At 34.0% G+C, this 21,183-nt stretch overlaps 1 protein-coding gene across 4 annotated transcripts in view; it reads left to right on the top strand.

Moving 5' to 3' along the window:
* Nucleotides 1-20,970, top strand: part of LOC148304737 (target of Myb1 membrane trafficking protein) — a 31,118-nt gene extending 10,148 nt beyond the window's left edge. Inside the window, exons 3-11 of one of the 4 annotated variants that reach the window (XM_088267869.1) lie at nucleotides 3,105-3,212; nucleotides 4,361-4,456; nucleotides 5,521-5,655; nucleotides 6,824-6,967; nucleotides 7,915-8,194; nucleotides 9,662-9,770; nucleotides 10,374-10,467; nucleotides 12,058-12,117; nucleotides 16,415-20,970. In XM_088267869.1, the coding sequence (XP_088123995.1) occupies nucleotides 3,105-3,212; nucleotides 4,361-4,456; nucleotides 5,521-5,655; nucleotides 6,824-6,967; nucleotides 7,915-8,194; nucleotides 9,662-9,770; nucleotides 10,374-10,467; nucleotides 12,058-12,117; nucleotides 16,415-16,582 (1,194 nt within the window). In that variant the 3' untranslated portion in view covers nucleotides 16,583-20,970. Of the gene's footprint in view, nucleotides 1-3,104; nucleotides 3,213-4,360; nucleotides 4,457-5,520; nucleotides 5,665-6,823; nucleotides 6,968-7,914; nucleotides 8,195-9,661; nucleotides 9,771-10,373; nucleotides 10,468-12,057; nucleotides 12,118-16,414 lie in introns of all 4 variants that reach the window. The other 3 variants (XM_088267868.1, XM_088267871.1, XM_088267870.1) reach the window with 3 other exon arrangements.
* The last annotated feature ends 213 nt before the right edge of the window (nucleotides 20,971-21,183 follow it).

Raw genomic sequence — 21,183 nt, 5'->3', positions numbered from 1 at the left:
GTGTGCCCAGATACTTGTTCAAAAATCTTTGGTTTTCTCCACTAAGGAGTTATTTTTACATCTTAACATAGATGAAGAAGGAAATGGAAGTCCGGGTATTTACTAGGCTTATGACCTGCCATCAAACCAGCCTATGACATCTCATAAGCTCTATAAATACCCAGACTTCCAGATTCTTCTTCATCTATGTTGAGATATCAAAAGAAATGTAAAATATCTAAAAGAAAAAAAATTATCTAATGAAGACCGAGAAAAGCTTGGCATGATCAAGTATTTCAAATACTTAGGCGTGGTCATGCCAGTATTCGGAATAATTGGCGGGTATGCATGAATGTGGAAGAGGCGAAGATTGTTTAGACAGAGTGGTGCAGCGTTCTATTCTCTCTGCCTGCCTCTGCAGAGAAGCGGCGTGATGGTTAGTTAGTTAAAACTTATTAATTGTCTCGTCATGTTGTTTATATTATAATTTATGCCCATTTGAAGGCTACACTTGGAGATGTGAAAATCGATTAGCAAGTACATGCATTTCACATACATTTCATAATTTGAATGCAGATCTATACTAAGTTGCATACAAGTCAATTGCGTTTTTATTAATGCATTGTGTTCTTCATTCTTTAACACATTGACTGCCAAATTAGAAAGAAAAAAACGATCCTTGGGGCCACAACTGTGTTCACAGTTGTGGCCTGTTTAGGCTGCATACAATAGTGAAGGTTGTGGCTCATTTTTTTTCATTAAATGTTTTTCATGAAACACAAAGAAATAAAAATGTAATCATAATCCGTCCAGGGAACCACACAGAAAGTGCATACATTTACATTACATGGCAAACGTGAGGCGTATCCAATTCACAGAACGTTAAATCCACCCATAGTTGGAGTCCTGTACAACTCACATGACGTTCAACCTGTTAACACTTTATGTCCCAGCGAAGTTTTGAAAGGCTTACCTTAAAAACCAAGCAAATTTGTACTAATAGCAAAAATATGTAGGCGTCTGGCTACACCGTCAGATTGGCACCGCTGACAAATACGAACATGACGAATTCGCAACGGAGATTCCCGAACGAAATCAACGATCGCAGCGGGCCGAGGAGGACGAGGTCACCTACACCGTTTGGTCCGAACGGACGTGTTTATCTAGCTTCACATTTTTACTTCCATAGTTCATAAATTCATTAGATTAAGTATTTTTAGTAATTATCAATAGTAATTGTAGTGGTTTTCACTTAGGTCCAAGTTTCGAACCTCAGTTCAACTTGGAGGGATTTTTCATGGTGTGGAACTTTGGATAAAATAATACATCAATCCTTGGCCTTATGACATCTGTTGAAATATCCGACTAATAATTTGTAACATCGCAAGGATAAATAAAATAACAGATCCCTGATTTTTCTTGTGGTCGGTAATTAGTCCGCGCCATAATCATGCCCTATATCTGTCTCACTCTCGACGCTACGCATCGCCAGTGGGTAAGAGTGACACACAATGCGTGCTTTGATTTATTTATGTTACGATCTTATTTGTTTATATTACGATATATTTCAAGAATAATGTGACACAAGTGTATTCTAGAGTACCAAAAAGGCACAATGAATCCCATGGAACGTTTTTGTTTAGGAAAATAAATCGTTTGTTAACTAAATACATGATAAAAGTAATCATTTAAAAAACCCGGTTGACTATAAATACAAGCAATTAACAAATACGTGTATATTCATAATTCCTGTACCAAACGTTTGATTTTTATTATATTAACTACCAAAAGCCGACTAGTTGGCTTTTCGCTGCCAACCGTAAACGACCAAACACCAATTAGTCGGTCTTTCTATCCTACATACTGGAAATAATTCTCAGAATTATAACTAACTAACTAACTAACCATCACGCCGCTTCTCCGCAGGGGTAGGCAGAGAGAATCCAACGCCACACCACTCTGTCTTTGCAAACATTCTTTGCCTCTTCTACATTCATGCATCTCCTCATACATACCCGACGATTATTACGACTCCTGACCCGGCCGCTTGCAAGTATTTGACATACCTGATTGTGCCAAGTTTTCCTCGGTCGTCCTCTGCTTCTTTTTCCGACTACATTCGCTCCATAAATTTGTTTAACCGTTCTTTCTTCACTCATACGCACCACATGTCCAAACCATCTCAACACACCTTTCTTAATTTTATCGATAATGCTTGTCTCAGCCTTACATTCTTTCCTTATTTCATCATTCGAACATCTATCAAACATCGTTTTGCCACACATTCGTCTGAAGGATCGCATTTCGACTGCATTCAGTCTGCTTTCATCCTTCTTTTGCCAACTCCATGCTTCGCTTCCATACATAAGGGTTGGAACCAGAACCCCATTGTGTACTGCCAGTTTAGCTTCCGCTGATAGATTTTTATTTGCTAAAACTGATTTTAGTGCACCATTCACTCTGTTCCCAGCATTCACTCTCTCTCTCTCATTCACTATATCGATTTCAAATTTAAACTATTCACTTAATAATTATATATACCAAGAACACAAAAAACGCGCTTAGAGTGTCAGAAATGAAGACTCTAAGAAGCATATCGGGCAAGAGTCTTCGAGGTAGAATAAGAAACGCCAGGATCAGGGAAATATGCGAGATCAAAGATGTCGTTAGGTGGGGAAGGCAACGAAGGAGACAATGGTATGCGCATGGGAGGAGAATGGAACCATCCAGACTCCCCCACATCGCACTGTACGGCCAACCCCATGGTAGACGACTCCCAGGCAGACCACCAAAGAGATGGGTCGATAGCTGGGAATCGACATCGCAGGAGGCTAATCCCTCTTAAAAACAGGCCACAAGGCCTACAAGATGAAGAAAAAGAAGAAGAAGAAGACTAAGAACAAAAAAAAATGCACTTTTATGTATTTGTTGTACGATGCCATTTGCAAAAATTATAACATCTTCCTATAGGGTGATTAGTTTTGTGCCACCCTGGACAAGTGCTTAATTTTCATGTCATTAACAAAGTCAATGACAAATTGATAAGTAAAGTTCAACTGCATTTGCCACCAAACATAATGCATGTTAAATGTAGCACTTTATAATGTACAGGTTAAATGTTTCAGATAAAGCTGATTGGACCGAAGAACGACCCCCCGACGGTGGTACAAGAGAAAGTGCTGAGTCTCATACAGTGCTGGGCGGATGCCTTCCAGCACCAGCCAGAGCTCTCTGTGAGTAATACCATTTTAACACAATTTGAAAGACAACATTATGGGTGTGTCCAAATCCTTCACCAATCTGGGTTTTTTCACTTTCGGAAGTATTTTTAACATTTGACATCTCGACATAGACGAAGAAGAATATGGAATTCTCAGTGTTTATGTGGCTGGGGTTTACAACCTGTCATAGGTTTGCATGTGCATAAAGTGATCAAAGTGATCACTTTTTGCACATGCACTATTCACCATTCTACCTAAATTGACAACCACAATACTCAATTTTTATCAATCATGGGTAGAATAGTGAATGTTACACATGTATAACGTGATCACTTAAACCAGTCTATTGCAGGTTGTAAGCCCTGTTAATACCCAGACTTCCATATTATTCTTCATCTATGTTGAGATGTCAAAATGTGCAATTTAAATGATTTTGTTAGAATGAGAGGTGCAACAAATAATCAATTAGTTAAATACATTATTCTCTGTAGGAATATCAGACTTAAGATGAAAGAAAGAAAGGAATGTATGGCTGAACAAGGAATAATTGAAAAGATTAGGAAGAGTGCTTTAAGGTGGTATGGACATGGGGAGCGAATGGATGGCGAGAGAATGACTAAGAAAATATATGTGGCGAATGTGAGCGGGACGGAACAGAACGAGGACGGCCGAAAAAGACTTGGCACGATCAGATCAATCAGAACCTTAAAAATCTGGTGGTGTCAAAAGTCTGTGTAATCAGACAGCATGTACGACTAGATGCATGGATGTGAAGGAGGCGGGGAGTGTATGTCAGGACAGAAGAGCGTGGCGTTCCATCCTTTCTACCTACCCCTGCGGAGAAACGGCGTGATGGTAGTAGTAGTACATACTCTGCAAATAGAGTGTATATATTCCTAATGAATAATTTACTTTTTCGGTTACCCGAGCATGGTATTCGTTAAGTTTATATTTCAATCCAGCTTAAGTTTTGAAATCAAACTTTCAAATATGTATATCAATAGCTAGAAATATGCAACAAAGTTTATACACTAATTGGCTTGATTAGCTTTGAGTGTTTGGATCAAAAACCGAATTGAGTGACAACTTTTTTTAATGAATCCTTTATTTAGTAGGATCGCCTATCGCTGATATAATGAGTCGTGTATTGCTTATTCCAGGGAGTAGTGACAATGTACCAGGAACTCAAGTCTAAAGGCGTCCAGTTCCCGATGACAGACTTGGATACAATGGCTCCTATATTCACTCCCCAACGGGTAATGTCATATTTGTATTTCTCGCCGTAGGCAATATCTGCTTTTTTTGTGTAATTTGTTAACTGAAAATGTCTATTATTTCTTTATTTGTAGTCTTCTTGATTTCGCACAATAGTTTATTAACTAAAATCCTTTCGTGTTGGCTCTCGAATACCATTTAAACTCCTTTATTAATATTTTTAATATCTAAAGAACTTACTTTGTGGTTAGTCATTTTTACTTTTTTTCACAAAAATGTTAGTAATGTTAGTATATAACCACTCATCGAGATTTTTGTCTACCGGTTTCGAGACGTACCCGTTTCTTCCTCAGGACAATTACTACACCGCATGCAAAAAAATATTACATGTGACTACGATAGCACCTATTCACACACTTACAATTACAAAAAATGTTAATAACATGCGTTTTTGGTTGACCCGAGGACCAATAAGCACTAAAGGCCGAGGCCTTATGTGCACTTAGAATGTTAGTAAAAATAGATCCGGATTATATTAGTTGAAAGGAGTGAGTAGAATCCAAAGTGGGTGTCGACAAATCTTGCTTAACACGCTTCGGACGGGAAAGGTTTTTCTACCCGTTCGGTCAATTGATGCTTAAGAACGGGAAGGGTATTTTTACCTTCTGCACCAGCATCATTTCTAAGGCAGAAAAGAAGGAATTATCCAATGTTTTCATATAAATATTATACACCAACTCTTTGTTAAGGTCTTAGCCATATGTAAATAGTGATCAAATCCTGCCGCCAGCGGTCTGCAGGTGTAAAAAATACCCGTCCAAAATGTGTTAATCAATGTTGAATGAAACAATGTGTTAATTCTTTACAACATTTTGAGTGTGTTCAAATACTTGTTCACAAAATCTGGATTATCTGAAATTATAGGAGTTATTTTCATATTATTTTTTTTAAATCTCATCAAAGGTGAAGAAGAATATGGAATTCTGGGCATTTACGGGGATATTCCCTGTAAATGCCCAGACTTCCATATTCTTCTTCATCTTTGATGAGATGTCAAAAAATAATATGTTAATTCTTATTTGAATGTGTGTTTGCATTTGTCCAGAGTGTGCCTTCGGACGTGGTGGATGGAGTGAGTGGAGTGGGCGGAGTGGGCGTGGGGGATGTGAGCTCCTCCCCCCAGCGAGCGCCCCCTTCCCCGCAGCCGCGTCCTGCCCGGGACACACCCCCTAACTCCATGGTAACATCTGTAATTAATTTTTATAAATATTTAATTCATGCATTTATATTAAACACCAGAATCAGAACCCCCCCCCCCACACAGCATTGTACGACCAACCCCATGGTAGACGACTCCCGGGCAGACCACCAAAGAGATGGGTCGATAGCAGGGAATTAACATTGCAGGAGGCTAATCCCTCTGAAAAACAGGCCGCAAAGCCTACAATAAGAAAATGAAGAAGAAGAAGATTTATATTAAAAACCCACTGAATTGCGATCACTATCTTAGAGTTTCCCGGCCGTTTAGATAATGATGGCATTTTCTGGGCTATTTACCTTGTAAACAGAGGACTGGATCACCTTTCCTTCATTAGTTAACAATCAAGATAATGTGCGGATGAGGGTGTGAAGAAGAAGATTTACCTTGTATTATTTCATTACTTGATTCAGCAGTCACTTTGTGGTAGTATCGATCCATTTTTAATTTAAATTTTACTTGGTAAATACCACTATTTTTTAAAAATCTACTGTGTCACGTGTTTCGATGCATTCCATATCATTTTTATGTTCCCATCGATAAAAAATAAATATAAAATTAGAAACAGTTAAGAGCTATTTCTAATCCCTTCTTCATCCTCTAACGACTCTATGATTCTAAAATTGTCTCAGCTTCACATGCCGTGTTTGAAAATGGTGTGGAATGCTCCGAAACATGTTTCACAATAGATTTTGTAGTAGTATTTACTCTTAATCTTAATTTTGTCCGCCTCCGTAGTGTAATGGTCAGCACGCTTGGTTACCGTTCTGGAGGTTCCGGGTTCGATTCCCAGGGGGGTCAAATAAATATAACTGATTTTTTCACTGTGATAATTTGTTTAATATTACCCTGGACTGGTACCTGAAGCGGAGGGCTGATCACCTTTTGCTTCATATGTTTACGATCAAGATAACACTGCGTTTATATGATGCAGTGCCCTATGCATCATTGGAATGCGGATAAGGGTTTGAATGAATTTACTCTTATTCTCCCAAGGTCTCCATCTAAAAATTTATGGGGTCCATTATGTGAGTTCTTGTCTTGCAACATGTCCTGTCGTTTGCCATAAATAATTGTGCATTATTTTGTATCTCCTAAAAAGTTAGTCTCAGTAGATGCAAGATTGTATTTATGTTTGAAATGTTGCCAGGTCCATTTGTCTCCGAGTCAAGTGAATAAACTGCACAGTGACCTCGCTGTGGTGCAGGGTAACATGGCCGTGATGGCCGATATGCTGAATGAGATGACTTCCTCGAATGCCGAACATCACGCTAGTGATTTAGAACTGCTTCAGGTTAGAATCATCGCACTCAAAAATGCTTAAAAAATTTACATCGTAAACTTTAAATATTGATCTGGGAATAACATTAGGAAGAGTCTAAACATATTATGCTATTCAAGCCGAAATTCCACTCAAACCATGGTACTGGAACTTATCTCTGTCTAGATCTTCCATCTCTATGTATTATATCGCCTAAGGTCTAGTCTTTTAAGATAAGTGTGTTACGTCACCATATTGCGAATGTGAACAAGATATAGGAGGATGCGAACCATCCAGTGTCCTCTCACAACAGGGAAAGAAAACTTCCCGAACAGCTTAATACAGGCAGGAATTCAACTCCCACCCTAATATCCACCATTTTTTTCGATCCTAATTCTAGAATTGCAGTTATAATCTCTAAAATGATAACACTAAACGCATTCAAACTATGGCTTTATCAATTACTGTTATTAAATATTTATTATTTTGTTTCTAAATAAAACTTAACACTGAACAGTAAAATCCTTTCACTGTTTAGCTACCAAATAAAATAAAATAAACCACAACATTTTATTTTCTTGCCAGATCTAACGCATTTATTGTCGCGGTTAGTTAATTTGCCTTATTCACAGTATTTTATAATTTTTTAAGACAAATTCTCGCTAACATTTGCCAGCTTACAGAAAACATTGTGTTTTCGTTAATCGAAAATCTTTGTTTGATGCAGTCATTTGATTCTGGTTTTATGCCAATGATATTTCATTCCCTTAATTGCAAAATTGGAACACATTTAGCGCGCGAGGACTATGAATAAGTACAAAATATTGTATACAAAATTGTAAATTAAATATACTTAAATTGTTATATTTTATTTGAAAATAGGATAAACTTTGACTAAAACATTTTTAAAAAAGTCAATGAGTTTTTAAACACTTTTTATAAAAAAAAACCCTGGCATTAAGTGGTTAAATAAATTTCAGGAGCTGCACTCCACCCTCCAGGCCATGCAGTCGCGCCTCGTGGAGCTGATCGGGAAGGTGTCGGACGACAGCCTGACAGGGGAGCTGCTGCGGGTGAACGACGAGCTCAACTCCCTCATGCTGCGGCACCAGCGCTTCTCCAAGAACCGCGCTGCCGCCCCCTCGGCCGCGCTGGCCGCCCCCTCGGCCGTGCTGGCCGCCGCGCTCGGCCCCCCCGCCCCCCGGCCCGGGGACTCGCTCATCGACCTCAACGATGCGCCGCCCAGCCTGGCTGCGCTCAGTGAGTTCACACGCTTACACCGTACATCTACACAGGTCGCAGTGACCTCAAGACCCTTAAGGATAGCAAAAATCTTCTTCTGCTCGGTGTAGGCCTTGTGGCCTGCTTTTAAGAGATATAACCTCCTGCGATGTCGATTCCCAGCTGTCCAATCCATCTCTTTGGTGGTCTGCCCGGGAGTTGTCTACTTTGGGGTTGGTTCGATTCTCCTCGCACACCATTGTCTCCTTCATTGCCTTCCCCACCTAACGACATCTTTAATCTTGCATATTTCCCTTATCCTGTTATTCCTTATTCTATCTCGTAGACTCTTGCCAGATATGCTCCTTAGAGCCTTCATTTCTGATACTCTTAGCGTGTTTTTTTGTGACTACGGTGTCCGCTTTGCTTTCGATCCCATAAGTCATGGTGGATCGCACACAAGTTTTATATATTTTGATTTTGCTGCCGATCTTCATGTCAGACAGCAAAAATTGTATGTACAGATCGGAATTGGGTTTGCGATTACTTGTGATTGGAGTATACTGAGGGTCGGGCGGCAGACTAGTATAATTAGGGTCGGGGTTGATGAAAAAACCGCCCGGCAGCAATATGTTAATATGATCACATTCAGTATAAAGCAAAAGTCTCTGAATATGACAGCTGTCCAAGCTGTCATCAACTGTCATTGGACCTCCAACAAGCAGTTGGAGGTGCGATGCGAACCTCTTAAATGATATATGAACCTTGTACATTATAAGCAGCAAAAAAGAAATCCATAGCATTCAAAGACACCAGTAGAGATAACAGTCTTAAATTCATATGGTGTAATGGCTAGTTAGTTATTTCATCAAACAAAAAAGGTCCTGAAACTAACTTCATGTTAAGCTTTTTATTAAAAAAATATATATTCAAATATTATTTAAATATTCATTATAATACCATATTTTATTATTTTGAATATAAATAAAATATTGTAATTAAGTAAGCACAAACATAGTTCCGTCTAATTCATTTTGAAAATTAAAAAAATAAATATGTTTATATATATTGTATATATATCCTAGAAAAAAGGTACCAAAACGCCGTTCCATCGTGTTACATGGAGAAAAAAAAACCCTGGTTATCATTAACCAGTTCCCAGTTTAGCCCGGGTTCTTGGGCAAGGCATTGTAGTGATGAGCCCGAGTGTTACTCGGGAAAATCGTATTCCGACTTCTTGGTATTAATTTGCCTGAGGAAAATATATTTGTTTTTACTGACTAACCCGAGCGGAGTTCGGGCAGTCTTGTTTTGACTTATTGGTGACTATTTCTGGCACCTGTGAATTTTCTCGCAAATTTCGACTGTGAAGTGGTTAACCATCCCCAGAACAGGTTTTCTGTATTTTTTTATATGACGTTATAGAAATATGTTCAGGCACATCGACCAAAAAACCTCAAAAATAACTATGTTAGACATGATGAACCGAGTTTTTGTACTTCAAAGGTATTTCCGAGCCTCCAGCAGCCAAGCCGACACTATCGGGACAAGACAAGGATGAGTTTGACATGTTTGCCAAATCAAGAAATCTGACTTATGAATCTACAAAAAATGGGTGAGTAACTTTATCAGTTATTTAAACTAACTAACCTAAGTATTTATCACACCGCTTCCCCACAGGGGTAGTCAACAGAAAGCCACACCACTCTGTCTTTGCAAACAATCTTCACCTCTTCCACATTCATGAATCTCATACATACCTGCCGATTATTCTGACTCATGAACTGACCACTTGACATACTTTATCATGTCAAAATCCAGTCGAAATGCGATCTCTCAGACAAATGTGCTGCAACACAGTGTATGATAGACATTTTAAGACAGATGGCGTTCTATTCTCTCTACCTACTCCTGTGGTGATACGCCGTGAAAGTTAGTTAGTTTTTTTAGGTGAATAAAATTTTTGAAGGGTTGTTTTAATTTTAAAAGAAAATTGTGTTTTTTTTCTTCTTCATTTTTCACATTTATAATTTGAAACTTTATTGAAAGTTTGTATGAAAAGTTCTTTGAAATGTGTCAAAATAATTTTTTTTTTAATTGGCGAGCTTTTACTGTAATTTTTACAGTTACTTTTGCTTGAACAGTGAGGATATTTCTCCGGTTTAGTCCCATGTTCTGGATCTATGTAGGTTATTTAATTTCGTCTGTAATGTTTCAGGAGTAGTAGCTACGCCGACAATATTGACCCTGGACAAGCAAATGTGGGACTGGCCGCACTGACCCAAGCCCGGCCCACCACCGGACAACCGCAAGTAAATATCTGTCGCACGCCATTCCCACCTACCTCGGTCTGACCGCCTCTATGCTGTATCTCTCTCGTACACATTACACGCGTAACTGTGTCTCAATTCTCAATTTATATCTATATATACCAGGTGTACAAGTACGAAGTGCAGATTTTTTACCAAAATTTTTTTTAAATAATGATTCAAATATAACTTTGTTTTAAAATCACTATAAATTTATATTTTATGTGATTTTAAAACAAAGCTATATTTTAATTATAAAATGGAAAATAACAAAGTTATTGCTTCAAATACAAATTATAAAAAATGTGAAATTCGAAAGAATGAGAAAAAGTGATTTATTCAAATTATGCTCCGTTGCTACTTAAACATTTTTCCCATCTTATTTGTGGATTTTCTTCTTCTTCAAACCCTTATCCGCATTCCAATGGTGCACAGGGAACTGCATCATATAAATGCAGCTTGATCGTTCACACATGAATAAATATTCGAGTGAAAAAATTATATATATATATATATATATATATATATATATATATATATATATATATATATATATATATAACTGTTATACTTTATATTACTATTATATTTATTTGACTGACCCCCCCTGGGAATCGAACCCGGGTTCGAACGGGACCTCACAAACGGTAGCCAAGCGTGCTGACCATTACACTACGGAGGCGGACTGCTTGTAGAATTTGTGGAATGGTTACCATACCTGTAACAACAGTTTTTCAACTTGTGCACTTCGAGTCAAAATATTGATGGCAGAAAATGCAGTGTCTTTCTTTACACTGAATTGGGGTGCCATCTGTTGTCTGAAATCTGCACTTCACACTTGTATACCATAATCGTATATATATATATATATATATATATATATATATATATATATATATATATATATATATATATATATATATATATATATATATATATATATATATATATATATATATATATATATATATATATATATATATATATATATATATATATATATATATATATATATATATATATATATATATATATATATATATATATATATATATATATATATATATATATATATATATATATATATATATATATATATATATATATATATATATATATATATATATATATATATATATATATATATATATATATATATATATATATATATATATATATATATATATATATATATATATATATATATATATATATATATATATATATATATATATATATATATATATATATATATATATATATATATATATATATATATATATATATATATATATATATATATATATATATATATATATATATATATATATATATATATATATATATATATATATATATATATATATATATATATATATATATATATATATATATATATATAAATATAAATATAAATATTTAATCGTCTATGTGGCAGTGTAAACTGCAGTATTACACTACATATTTGTTTAAGCTTATTATTATTTAATATATATTTTTTGAATTGCTGGTCTCTATTTTGGTAATTGTGGTAACTATTGCGGCATCTCTGTGTATTCTGTTATTTTCCTTTTTGTGCCCTCTTACTTGCAGACCCTCAACGAAAATGAAAGGGACTTTGATGAGATAGCCGCTTGGCTGAACGCCGAAGAGGTTCGTAACTGCAGCCATGTCACTTGACTCACTCACCCCTTGTCTCGTATTAACAGTCTCTTCAGTGTCTCACTGACGTCACTATTCCCCGTTCATCACTCGGCCAATCACACTCGGTGCAGTCAAATGCACGGTGTAAATACACACGAAAAGATTCATTCAAATTTGGCAGGGCCCCACCATCTTCATATAAACTGTTCCCGAAGGCTGTAATGATTTTTTTGGGACCTTATGGTGCATAGGGCACTGCATCGCATCCACGCAGCGTTATCTTGATCATTCATTATAATACGTGAAGGCAAGGTGATCGATCGGTTCTGCACCTAATGTAATAATATTAAATAAATATTTTAGTGAAAAATCACATATATTTATTTTGACCGTCGTGTGAATCGAACTAGGGACCTCCAGTATGGTAGCCAAACGCACTAAGCATACACTATAGAGGTGGACGAAATTAAGTTCATGAATCAGAATTAGGTTCATAAAAACGCCCGATAATGCCCAACGAAGCAAATTCTGAATATCCAAAGTAATTCCTTTTTTTTGTTAACAGAATGTTTGAAATGGGAAACAATGTTTAAAATGGGAAATATTAAGAAATAAAAAATAAAGAACCGAATATTATTTTTTCATTAATTGATTTGGCATTTACTTTGTAGTAATAACTATCGATTTTTTATTAAAATTTTGCTTGGTAGATACCACTTTATGAGATGCTTAAAAGCGTTCCATTTGCTTACTTTTGGTAGAGCGCGAGAGACACCAAAAAACATTGTACAAATCGGAATTGGGTTTGCCGTTACTTGTGATTAGTATACGACACTAATTGTTATACTAATTAGGGTCGGGGTTGATGAAAAAACCGCCCGACAACAATGTGTCAATATTTATTTTGTGAAATATACACAAAAATGAATTCAAACACATTATGAAAATCCTATTGGTAATCGATGTGTTAAAATACACAGATACTTTCTGTGACGGAAAAGACTGACAGGATTATTTGAGCCAAGCAAAAGTATTATTTATTAAATTATGAGTTTCATTTTGAATAATAAAAAGGTTTTTCAAATTATTTGTGTTATATTTATTTACACTAATTTAATTCTTAAATCATTTCATTATTCTTTAACCTTTTAACCGCGTTCACTTTGTTCCTGAGAGACGCCCGCGGCCGGCGGTATTTTGCCGTTTTTTAAATGATTACTTTTATCATGTATTTAGTTAAGAAATGATTTATTTTCCTAAGCAAAAACGTCCAATGGGATTCATTGTGCCTTTTTGGTACTCTATAATACACTCATGTCACATTATTCTTGAAATATATCGTAATATAAACAAATAAGATCGTAACATAAATAAATCAAAGCACGCATCGTGTGTCACTCTTACCCACTGGCGATGCGTAGCGTCGAGAGTGAGACAGATATAGGGCATGATTATGGCGCGGACTAATTACAGACCGCAAGAAAAATGAGGGATCTGTTCTTTTATTTATCCTGTGATGTTACAAATTATTAGTCAGATATTTCAACAGATGTCATAAGGCCAAGGATTGACGTATTATTTTATCCAAAGTTCCACACCATGAAAAAATCCCTCCAAGTTGAACTGAGGTTCGAAACTTGGAGTAAAGTAAAAACAAACGGTTATGTCAGCCGCGTACAGGGAATGTTTTGTGAAAACACATACGGTTATGCGAGCCGCGTGGATCCGGTTAATAAAATAGCCGAATTGGAACTATGTATAAGTGGTATAAATGGTGGGGTTCTGCAATACTAATTAGGGGATAAGATACCTTTGATGTTTGACTTGGTCCGCAGATTGGTAATCTTCACATGAAGCACTAACTGTATTCCGGTTAGTGCGCTAGGCTACCATGCTGGAGGTCCCGGGTTCGATTCCCAAGAGGGTCAAAATAAATACGTATTAGTGATTTTTCAGTCTAATATTTATTTAATATGACCCTGAACTGGTACCTGAAGCGGAAGGCTGATCACCTTTCCTTCGTGTGTTTAATGATCCAGATAACACTGCTTCTATATGATGCAGTGCCCTCTGCACCATTGGGCGCGGATAAGGATTAGGAGGGAAGTACTGTATTCTTCCATAATGTACTTTATTTTATACCATAATTTTATATGTATGTTAATATCTTTTTGTCATTGTCCGCATGCTTACTAACGCTTCTTGCTTGTATCATACTAACAGTTCAGTTTATAATTGTGGGCGTTGAAAATTCTGATGGAGAAATAGTAATAACACTTGAATGTTGGAACAACAACTCGGCTGTCCAAACTCAAAACCCAATAAGGGACATTTTTTTTGTAGTACGTTTTTTTTGCATTTATGGACTAAGTAGATTCTACTTAGTCCAAAGATGCAAAAAAAACGTACTAAAAACGTAAAAAATGTCCCTTACTGTGTTTTAAGTTTGGACAGCCGAACTGCCGATCACTTTTTTTTTTGGATCCGGAAATACGGAATTTTTGCTCTACCATTCCGGATGATCAAAATATGGAACTCACCATCATAAAAGGTTCCCTTTAGTGCTGCCATCAACCGTTTTAGTGCTGAGGATTTTTTTTTCACCATTGTCGAACACATTGTACCTACGTATAATGTCGTACCATTACTAATTTAGGCTACCGTATGTTTCCAAATAATGCCTGTTCCTCGACAAATTATTTCTGACCAGCCTAGCGAGGTGACGTTAAGTTTTGGAGGACCTCCGTAATAATATATTCTTGATATTTCTTTTTTATTATAATTTTACCTAATCTTAGTCGGTTTTTCATAAGAAGCGGTTATGTAAATAATTCATTCATCACAGTAAAAATGGTAATTTTATAATATATGCAAATGCAATACTTTAATTTATTTTTTAAATGTTAAAATGAAACACTGATTTTTCGAGTTTGCTAAATTGTATTTTATTGTTAAAAAACACCTAAAAATAAAATTTGTGACGCCTAATTATGGCATTTTCAAACTAATTTTTGACATTAGTTTGAAAATCCCATAACAAAGCGAAATAATTGATACAAATTTTATTTTTATGTGTTTTTTAAAAATAAAATATTAGTTAGAAGAGTCAAGAAATCAATGTTTGATTTTAACATTTAATATATAAATTAAAATGGAGTTCTACAAATTAAATGCCAATTAACTTTATTAAAGTATTGCTTAGTTTAGAATTTTTAATTTATCACTACTAGTTTCGGGAGAGCAGTCCACCAATCAACAGGTGATTTAAAAATACGATCCCATGTTGTGACCTATGGTGTCTCCATTAATTTTTTTAACATTTCATGCTTATTATTAGATTTAAGTTTTGTACTGACATTTCTTGATGGAAATGCATTTTATATAATAAAATAACAACTATGTAATTTTTTCCACATTAATTTTATTTGACTAGTGACCAGGTTTTGTCGTTACCGACATCATCAGACTGGTGGGAGGCTGGACAAAATTCTATAATAATATTATATAAAATCATGGTTTTCAACCCCTGCCTTGTTGTGTACATAGCATAAAATTTTGTCTATCCTCCTACCAGTCTGATGATATCGGTAACGACGAAACTCGGTCACTAGTCGAATAAAATAAATGTGGAAAAAAATCTATAGCTGTTATTTTATTGTTTCAAAATTTCTTTTGATTTAATTAACTTAGTTAAAAGTATTAATTAGAATTTTTAACTAACACTACTAGTTTCAGGAGAGTAATCCTTCCATTAACAGGTGATTTAAAGCATACTTTAGAATAACCTGTTTTAGTTTTAATTTAGTTATAATTTAACCAGAGCTTTTTTTTTAACAAAAAAGGTCACAGAACTCACTTCATGTCAAGCTTTTTACTAAAAAAAAAATTGTTCATTACAATACATATCATATTTTATCATTTTGACGAATTATATAAATATACATTGTTATTGTTATTGTTAGCGCAAATATTTTTTCGTCGAATTGATTTTGAAAATTAAAAAAAATATATGTATATTTGTACATAAAAAAAGGTGCTGGAACGCCATTCCACCGCGTTACATGGAAAAAAAGCCCTGCTCTTAACCAAGTTTATTAAATCATATTTTGTTCATAGTTTCAGGTTAATTTTTAGTGTATATATTATTTTTTTTAAACTACTAACATAATCAAATCAACTGTACGGATATATTGGTGCCACTCCAATTTTTACGGGTATCTTTTTTTCAAAGTTTATTTAAAATTTAAACCATCTAAAAGTGACATAAGATCAGGAATGTAAAATTTTAATATCATTATCTGTTCAGGCCTCCGGATTCGCAGCCGAACCCCAGGAAAGTGTTACCAGCAGTGATTTTGACAAATTCCTCGCGGAAAGAGCGGCAGCGGCCGAAAACATCCCGTCGGCAAATGCCCCCCAAACCGCAAGACCGCGGCAACCCAAAAAAGACGACGATGGAATGTTTGCTCTATGATTCAGTGTAGACAGTGTAGGCCATCCGGTATAGTTACCGACTGGGCTAGCGTATTCCCCGGTGAAATGTGATGGTTTCATCGTGAAGAGATCTTACTGCGCATCGACGAGATGGAAAGTTGATTTAAATATTTATGTGTTACCACTTTATCTGACACCGTGTTGAAAATTAAAATTATCTCACTTTTTTTGTTGCCATATTACGTACACAATGAAATTTAATATATCTAGTTTGTTGTTCATATCCTGCTACTGGCAAAAAAACTTTGAGTCACAAATTGATAGTTATGTCACGCTTACTTGTGCCAACTTTTTTGCGCAAATCAGCGTGTGTCTGCAGGTGGCAAAACTGTAGCTTGCATATTTACGCAAAAACCGCAGCCAGCGTTAACTTTGCACTGATATACATTTGGCTAAAGCAGACTGTTTGTGCAGTATCAATTGTGCGTGTATACGGTATTTAAACCACTCCTTCAGTTGGAAAAGTATTCTTAAGGGATCTTTTTCTCTCAGCTGGTTTAAATGTAAAAATGAACTCGGTTCTTCTCTTAAATCATCAATTAATTAACATGCGAATGTATCTTTTTGCTCTACTTATTTCTATAGTATTCTTTCTCTTTTAAAAAAGCATTTGACAAAATAATAAATAAATAATAACGCTTTATTTTTTTATTTTGTAATCATTAGTTATTTGGCCATATTGTATAACTACTGTCGTTAATTACTTTTTTTCCAAAATAAGGTTCGCTTAGTGTGTTCTGTATTTTTGCACAAACGGACAGACCAATACTGTCAAACATTATATAATCATGAAATATTTCAAAAAGTAATGATGTATTTCACTATAAAAATGGGATATTTTAAATATTGACTTAAAGTTTGCTGCCAGTAGTAGATTGTAGGATCATATATATATTTTCATAGGTGTTATTATGTACCTGTACATACATACATCATTTAATAATCAGATTATTTAGTCGGCAATTTGAGATAATTTATTGTTTGCAACCAATTTGCTATTCAATGCAGTTTTTGCATCTAATATTTTTTATATCATTATTCTTTTTAATATTTTCATCGGAGTAACAATTTGACAGTTTATGAGGTACTGTAAAATTTCATAAATTAACACATAAAATTTAAAATTTCTAATCCATTTTGATGTACTATTCCAAAAAAAGTGTTATTCATAACTTATTTATATCATTTTATATAACCAATATTGGCTTAGTTATAAAGTTATTTAGTTTATTAATATTTAACATTATCGATGTGTGAAAAAAAAATATATTAAGAAAACAAGTTTAATAAAAACTTTAATTAAGAAGTGTATAATTGCAAAAAAATGTATATAAAATTACTGATAATGTATTTATTAGTTTGAAAGCATCAGATACATTTTATAAATTTGATTATTTATTTGTAATTGTATGACAGATTAAAGCTTTATTGCATTCTTTTTTTTTTCAGTACGAATAGCTTTATAATTTTCCATAACCAAAAAATTTAAATACATATATAAAAATCTGGGGACTACTTCTAGTGAGCCAGCCGTGTGTGCGGTTGATTTATCCTGTTGTATCAGATAATTCAATTCTAAATGTGACATACTATTTCCAAATTTCATCATGATTTTATTTTATATTAACGCCAATATTACAAATAAAATAAAAAAATACGACTAATGTATATGGTACACTTTTCCTTCATTTATTCAACTAATATTTATTACTACTTTATCTGCTAATAGCCATCCTCAGATTATAATTATGTTTTGAGAGTGTTTATTGAAATCACCGACCTATTTTCACTACATACAAAATTATCATTTATTTTGTACAAAATTAAAGGGTATTTTCGACTGCATTAGCTGCGTATATCACAGCGCAGGTAGCATAATTCGATTACGGTGAAGCAGATCTGCCATCCTACCAGACATCTGTCTCTTTGCTGGACTCTATAGACCACATATAAATTGATCGCCGGCCACAAGTGATCAATATATTATAATCTCTATTTTTTTTTAAACAAACTTCTTAATTCATTCTACTTAATTGTTTATAATTTTTCACCGATATCTTAACTTGAAAATTCTCATGTTGCAATCTTAATACCCTCGATAAATGCCACCAAGAAATATTGAGTAAAGTATTATTTTAATCTGAAATATAATATAGTGACGAAAACGAATTTTAAAAATGAGTTCTAATACTTTAAATGACTCATTTTCTTCAGCCGAGTACTCACTACGCTTGCATACATATAGCTGCAACAGCTGCAAATACCCACACGGCGTGTGCATTGAATATTTGTTGTCAACGTGCAAATTGTCAATAGCCTCAATGCCACTAGTTTGCGCTCTGCATGGTATCTCTCTATGTGTTCACAGTTAGATCCGGTAGATAGTTCTCTGTTGATGTTGCGTACAAATGTATCAACTAGTAACAGTTGTGGATTAAGAGCCCAAATTATGTTTTTGTTCATTGCATTTATCATAATTTTAAAAAAAATTGTTTCAAAATATGTATACGATCATGATTTACACACATTTATTACGTGATACATCATGATTTATTACAAGTATTTTTACACTATTTATAGTTTTAAACTTGACATTGAAACAGCTAATAATGTTACACTTGCGAAAACCATTACATTTTAATTATATTTAACAAGTAAACATACTATATATACTTGTTTACATTAGTTGTGTTCTTCGGCTGATTACATAATTGATTGAAACACAAAGAGTAAACAAGTTTTGTTGACATTAGTACAGTTGCGACACATTTTTTGTTTCCACCTGCCTGAAAATTAGCAGATGTAATACGTAGTGATTTTGGTTCAAAATTATACTTGTCAATAAATATATTGCATATAAAGAAAATATCTCAACAGGAATGTCATTTATAAAACTGATAAAAAAAAATTAACTGTACTTTTTCTGCATTTGTAATAATAAAAGTCTGCGTATACTTTCCTAGTTGTATAAAATATTTGAGTTAACACCGTAAATATTTCAGGGCACAAGAAAATAAATGAAAACAAATTTAAATTTATTCGAATCGGAAAAAAACCAATTAATTAATTGGCACATAATTTTGACAAAATCTGTAAAATAAACTATTTTAAGCCAATTTTTTTTCTCCATTCAATAAGTTGAAATAAAAAATGGTTGAGATGCATTTTGGATAAGTATTTACGAAGTGATTTTTTTGTAAATTTATTTAAATCAGAGTTTATTTATTTTTACTGTTATGTAATTTTTTTGTTGTAAATATAATTTTAGTACGCAATCCATTTGGCATTTTTGTACAAGTACAAATTTCTTTAAGTAAATCTATCCTTTTTTGTGAATTTGTAATTTTTACTTATCAAAGATATAACATGTATCAAGCGCATTATTAAATATAAAAATTTATGAGCCAGAACAACGATGAGTATATTTATTTACAATATTATATTTATTGAAATGTTGTTTACAAATTTATGTGAAATTCTATATTATCATAATTCAGAGTTAAATCCAAGGGTTAAGTATTACATTATAATTCCTGTCGTTGATTTTATGGTTATTGCTTTCGGGAGGGATGCAGAGTACATGGCCTAGCCGACTGAATCGCCTTGTATTAGTGTGACGTAACCTCAATCACAATACATCATAGATTGACCGATCAAGCTACTAATCCAACATACACTCCTTACTTATGATAACTTCATTAGAGGTTAACAAATAATCTAAAAGTATATTTGACTAAACACATGTTCGTATTTCTAAATTTACAAATTTGAAAGAAAGTAATATTCAAATTTCAGGTACTAAGATATTTCTTCTTCACTTAAAACCTTAATTTTACACTTTAATAATAGCCACCTAATGAACTCCTTTTTAAATAACAAAAAACAGTGGAACTATATTAACATTTTGTCCTGTAAGTTTAAAAGGTTATCAATATACTTACGGCTGCATTGACAAAACCTTTGTGATATCACAGAATGGTTTGATTCGACACACAAAGTAATTTGTTTTTGGTTGTAAGTCATTCGTACTTCATATAATAAATAACACTTGGACTGTCTCTACAATTCTTTTTTTTACATTATATGCGAGACACGTTTTCAACATACCAGAGGTGGCCAAAACGTTGACCGTGCAGTCATTCTAAATTGTCCGCGAGCATTTATCAGATTTTTGTTATTGTTAAAACCACAATTACACCCATGGTGCCCGATGTTTTGGCCATCCCTGGATTTTAGGATGTGTTGTTTTTCTACACATTATTATTTCTAACGCTGTACACACTATGTATTAAAAATTAATGTTATTTTTCATATAGCCTCTATTGTAATCTTTGTACTTATATGCCAAAAAAATATTTGTATAAAATTGCAATTAGTTTTTATTCTTAACCTATTCTCCTTTTAACAGAATTAACCCATCTATCACATCCTGCATCTTTGCTCCTTTAATTCAAATAATTGGGATTTCACCATAATTTGAAAAATATTACAAGAAAAGAGTGAAAAATCATAATAAAAAGGTTAAAAAAAAGTGTGGAATTTTAAACTATTTATTTTATTTAAAAAAAAATAATTTCTTCT

This window comes from Brachycentrus maculatus, unplaced genomic scaffold (assembly GCF_059751285.1).
Source record: "Brachycentrus maculatus isolate JH-2025_06_01 unplaced genomic scaffold, ASM5975128v1 h1tg000306l, whole genome shotgun sequence".
Taxonomy (NCBI): domain Eukaryota; kingdom Metazoa; phylum Arthropoda; class Insecta; order Trichoptera; family Brachycentridae; genus Brachycentrus; species Brachycentrus maculatus.
Note: the sequence above shows the minus strand (reverse complement) of the source record. Positions and strands in the feature narration are given on the sequence as shown.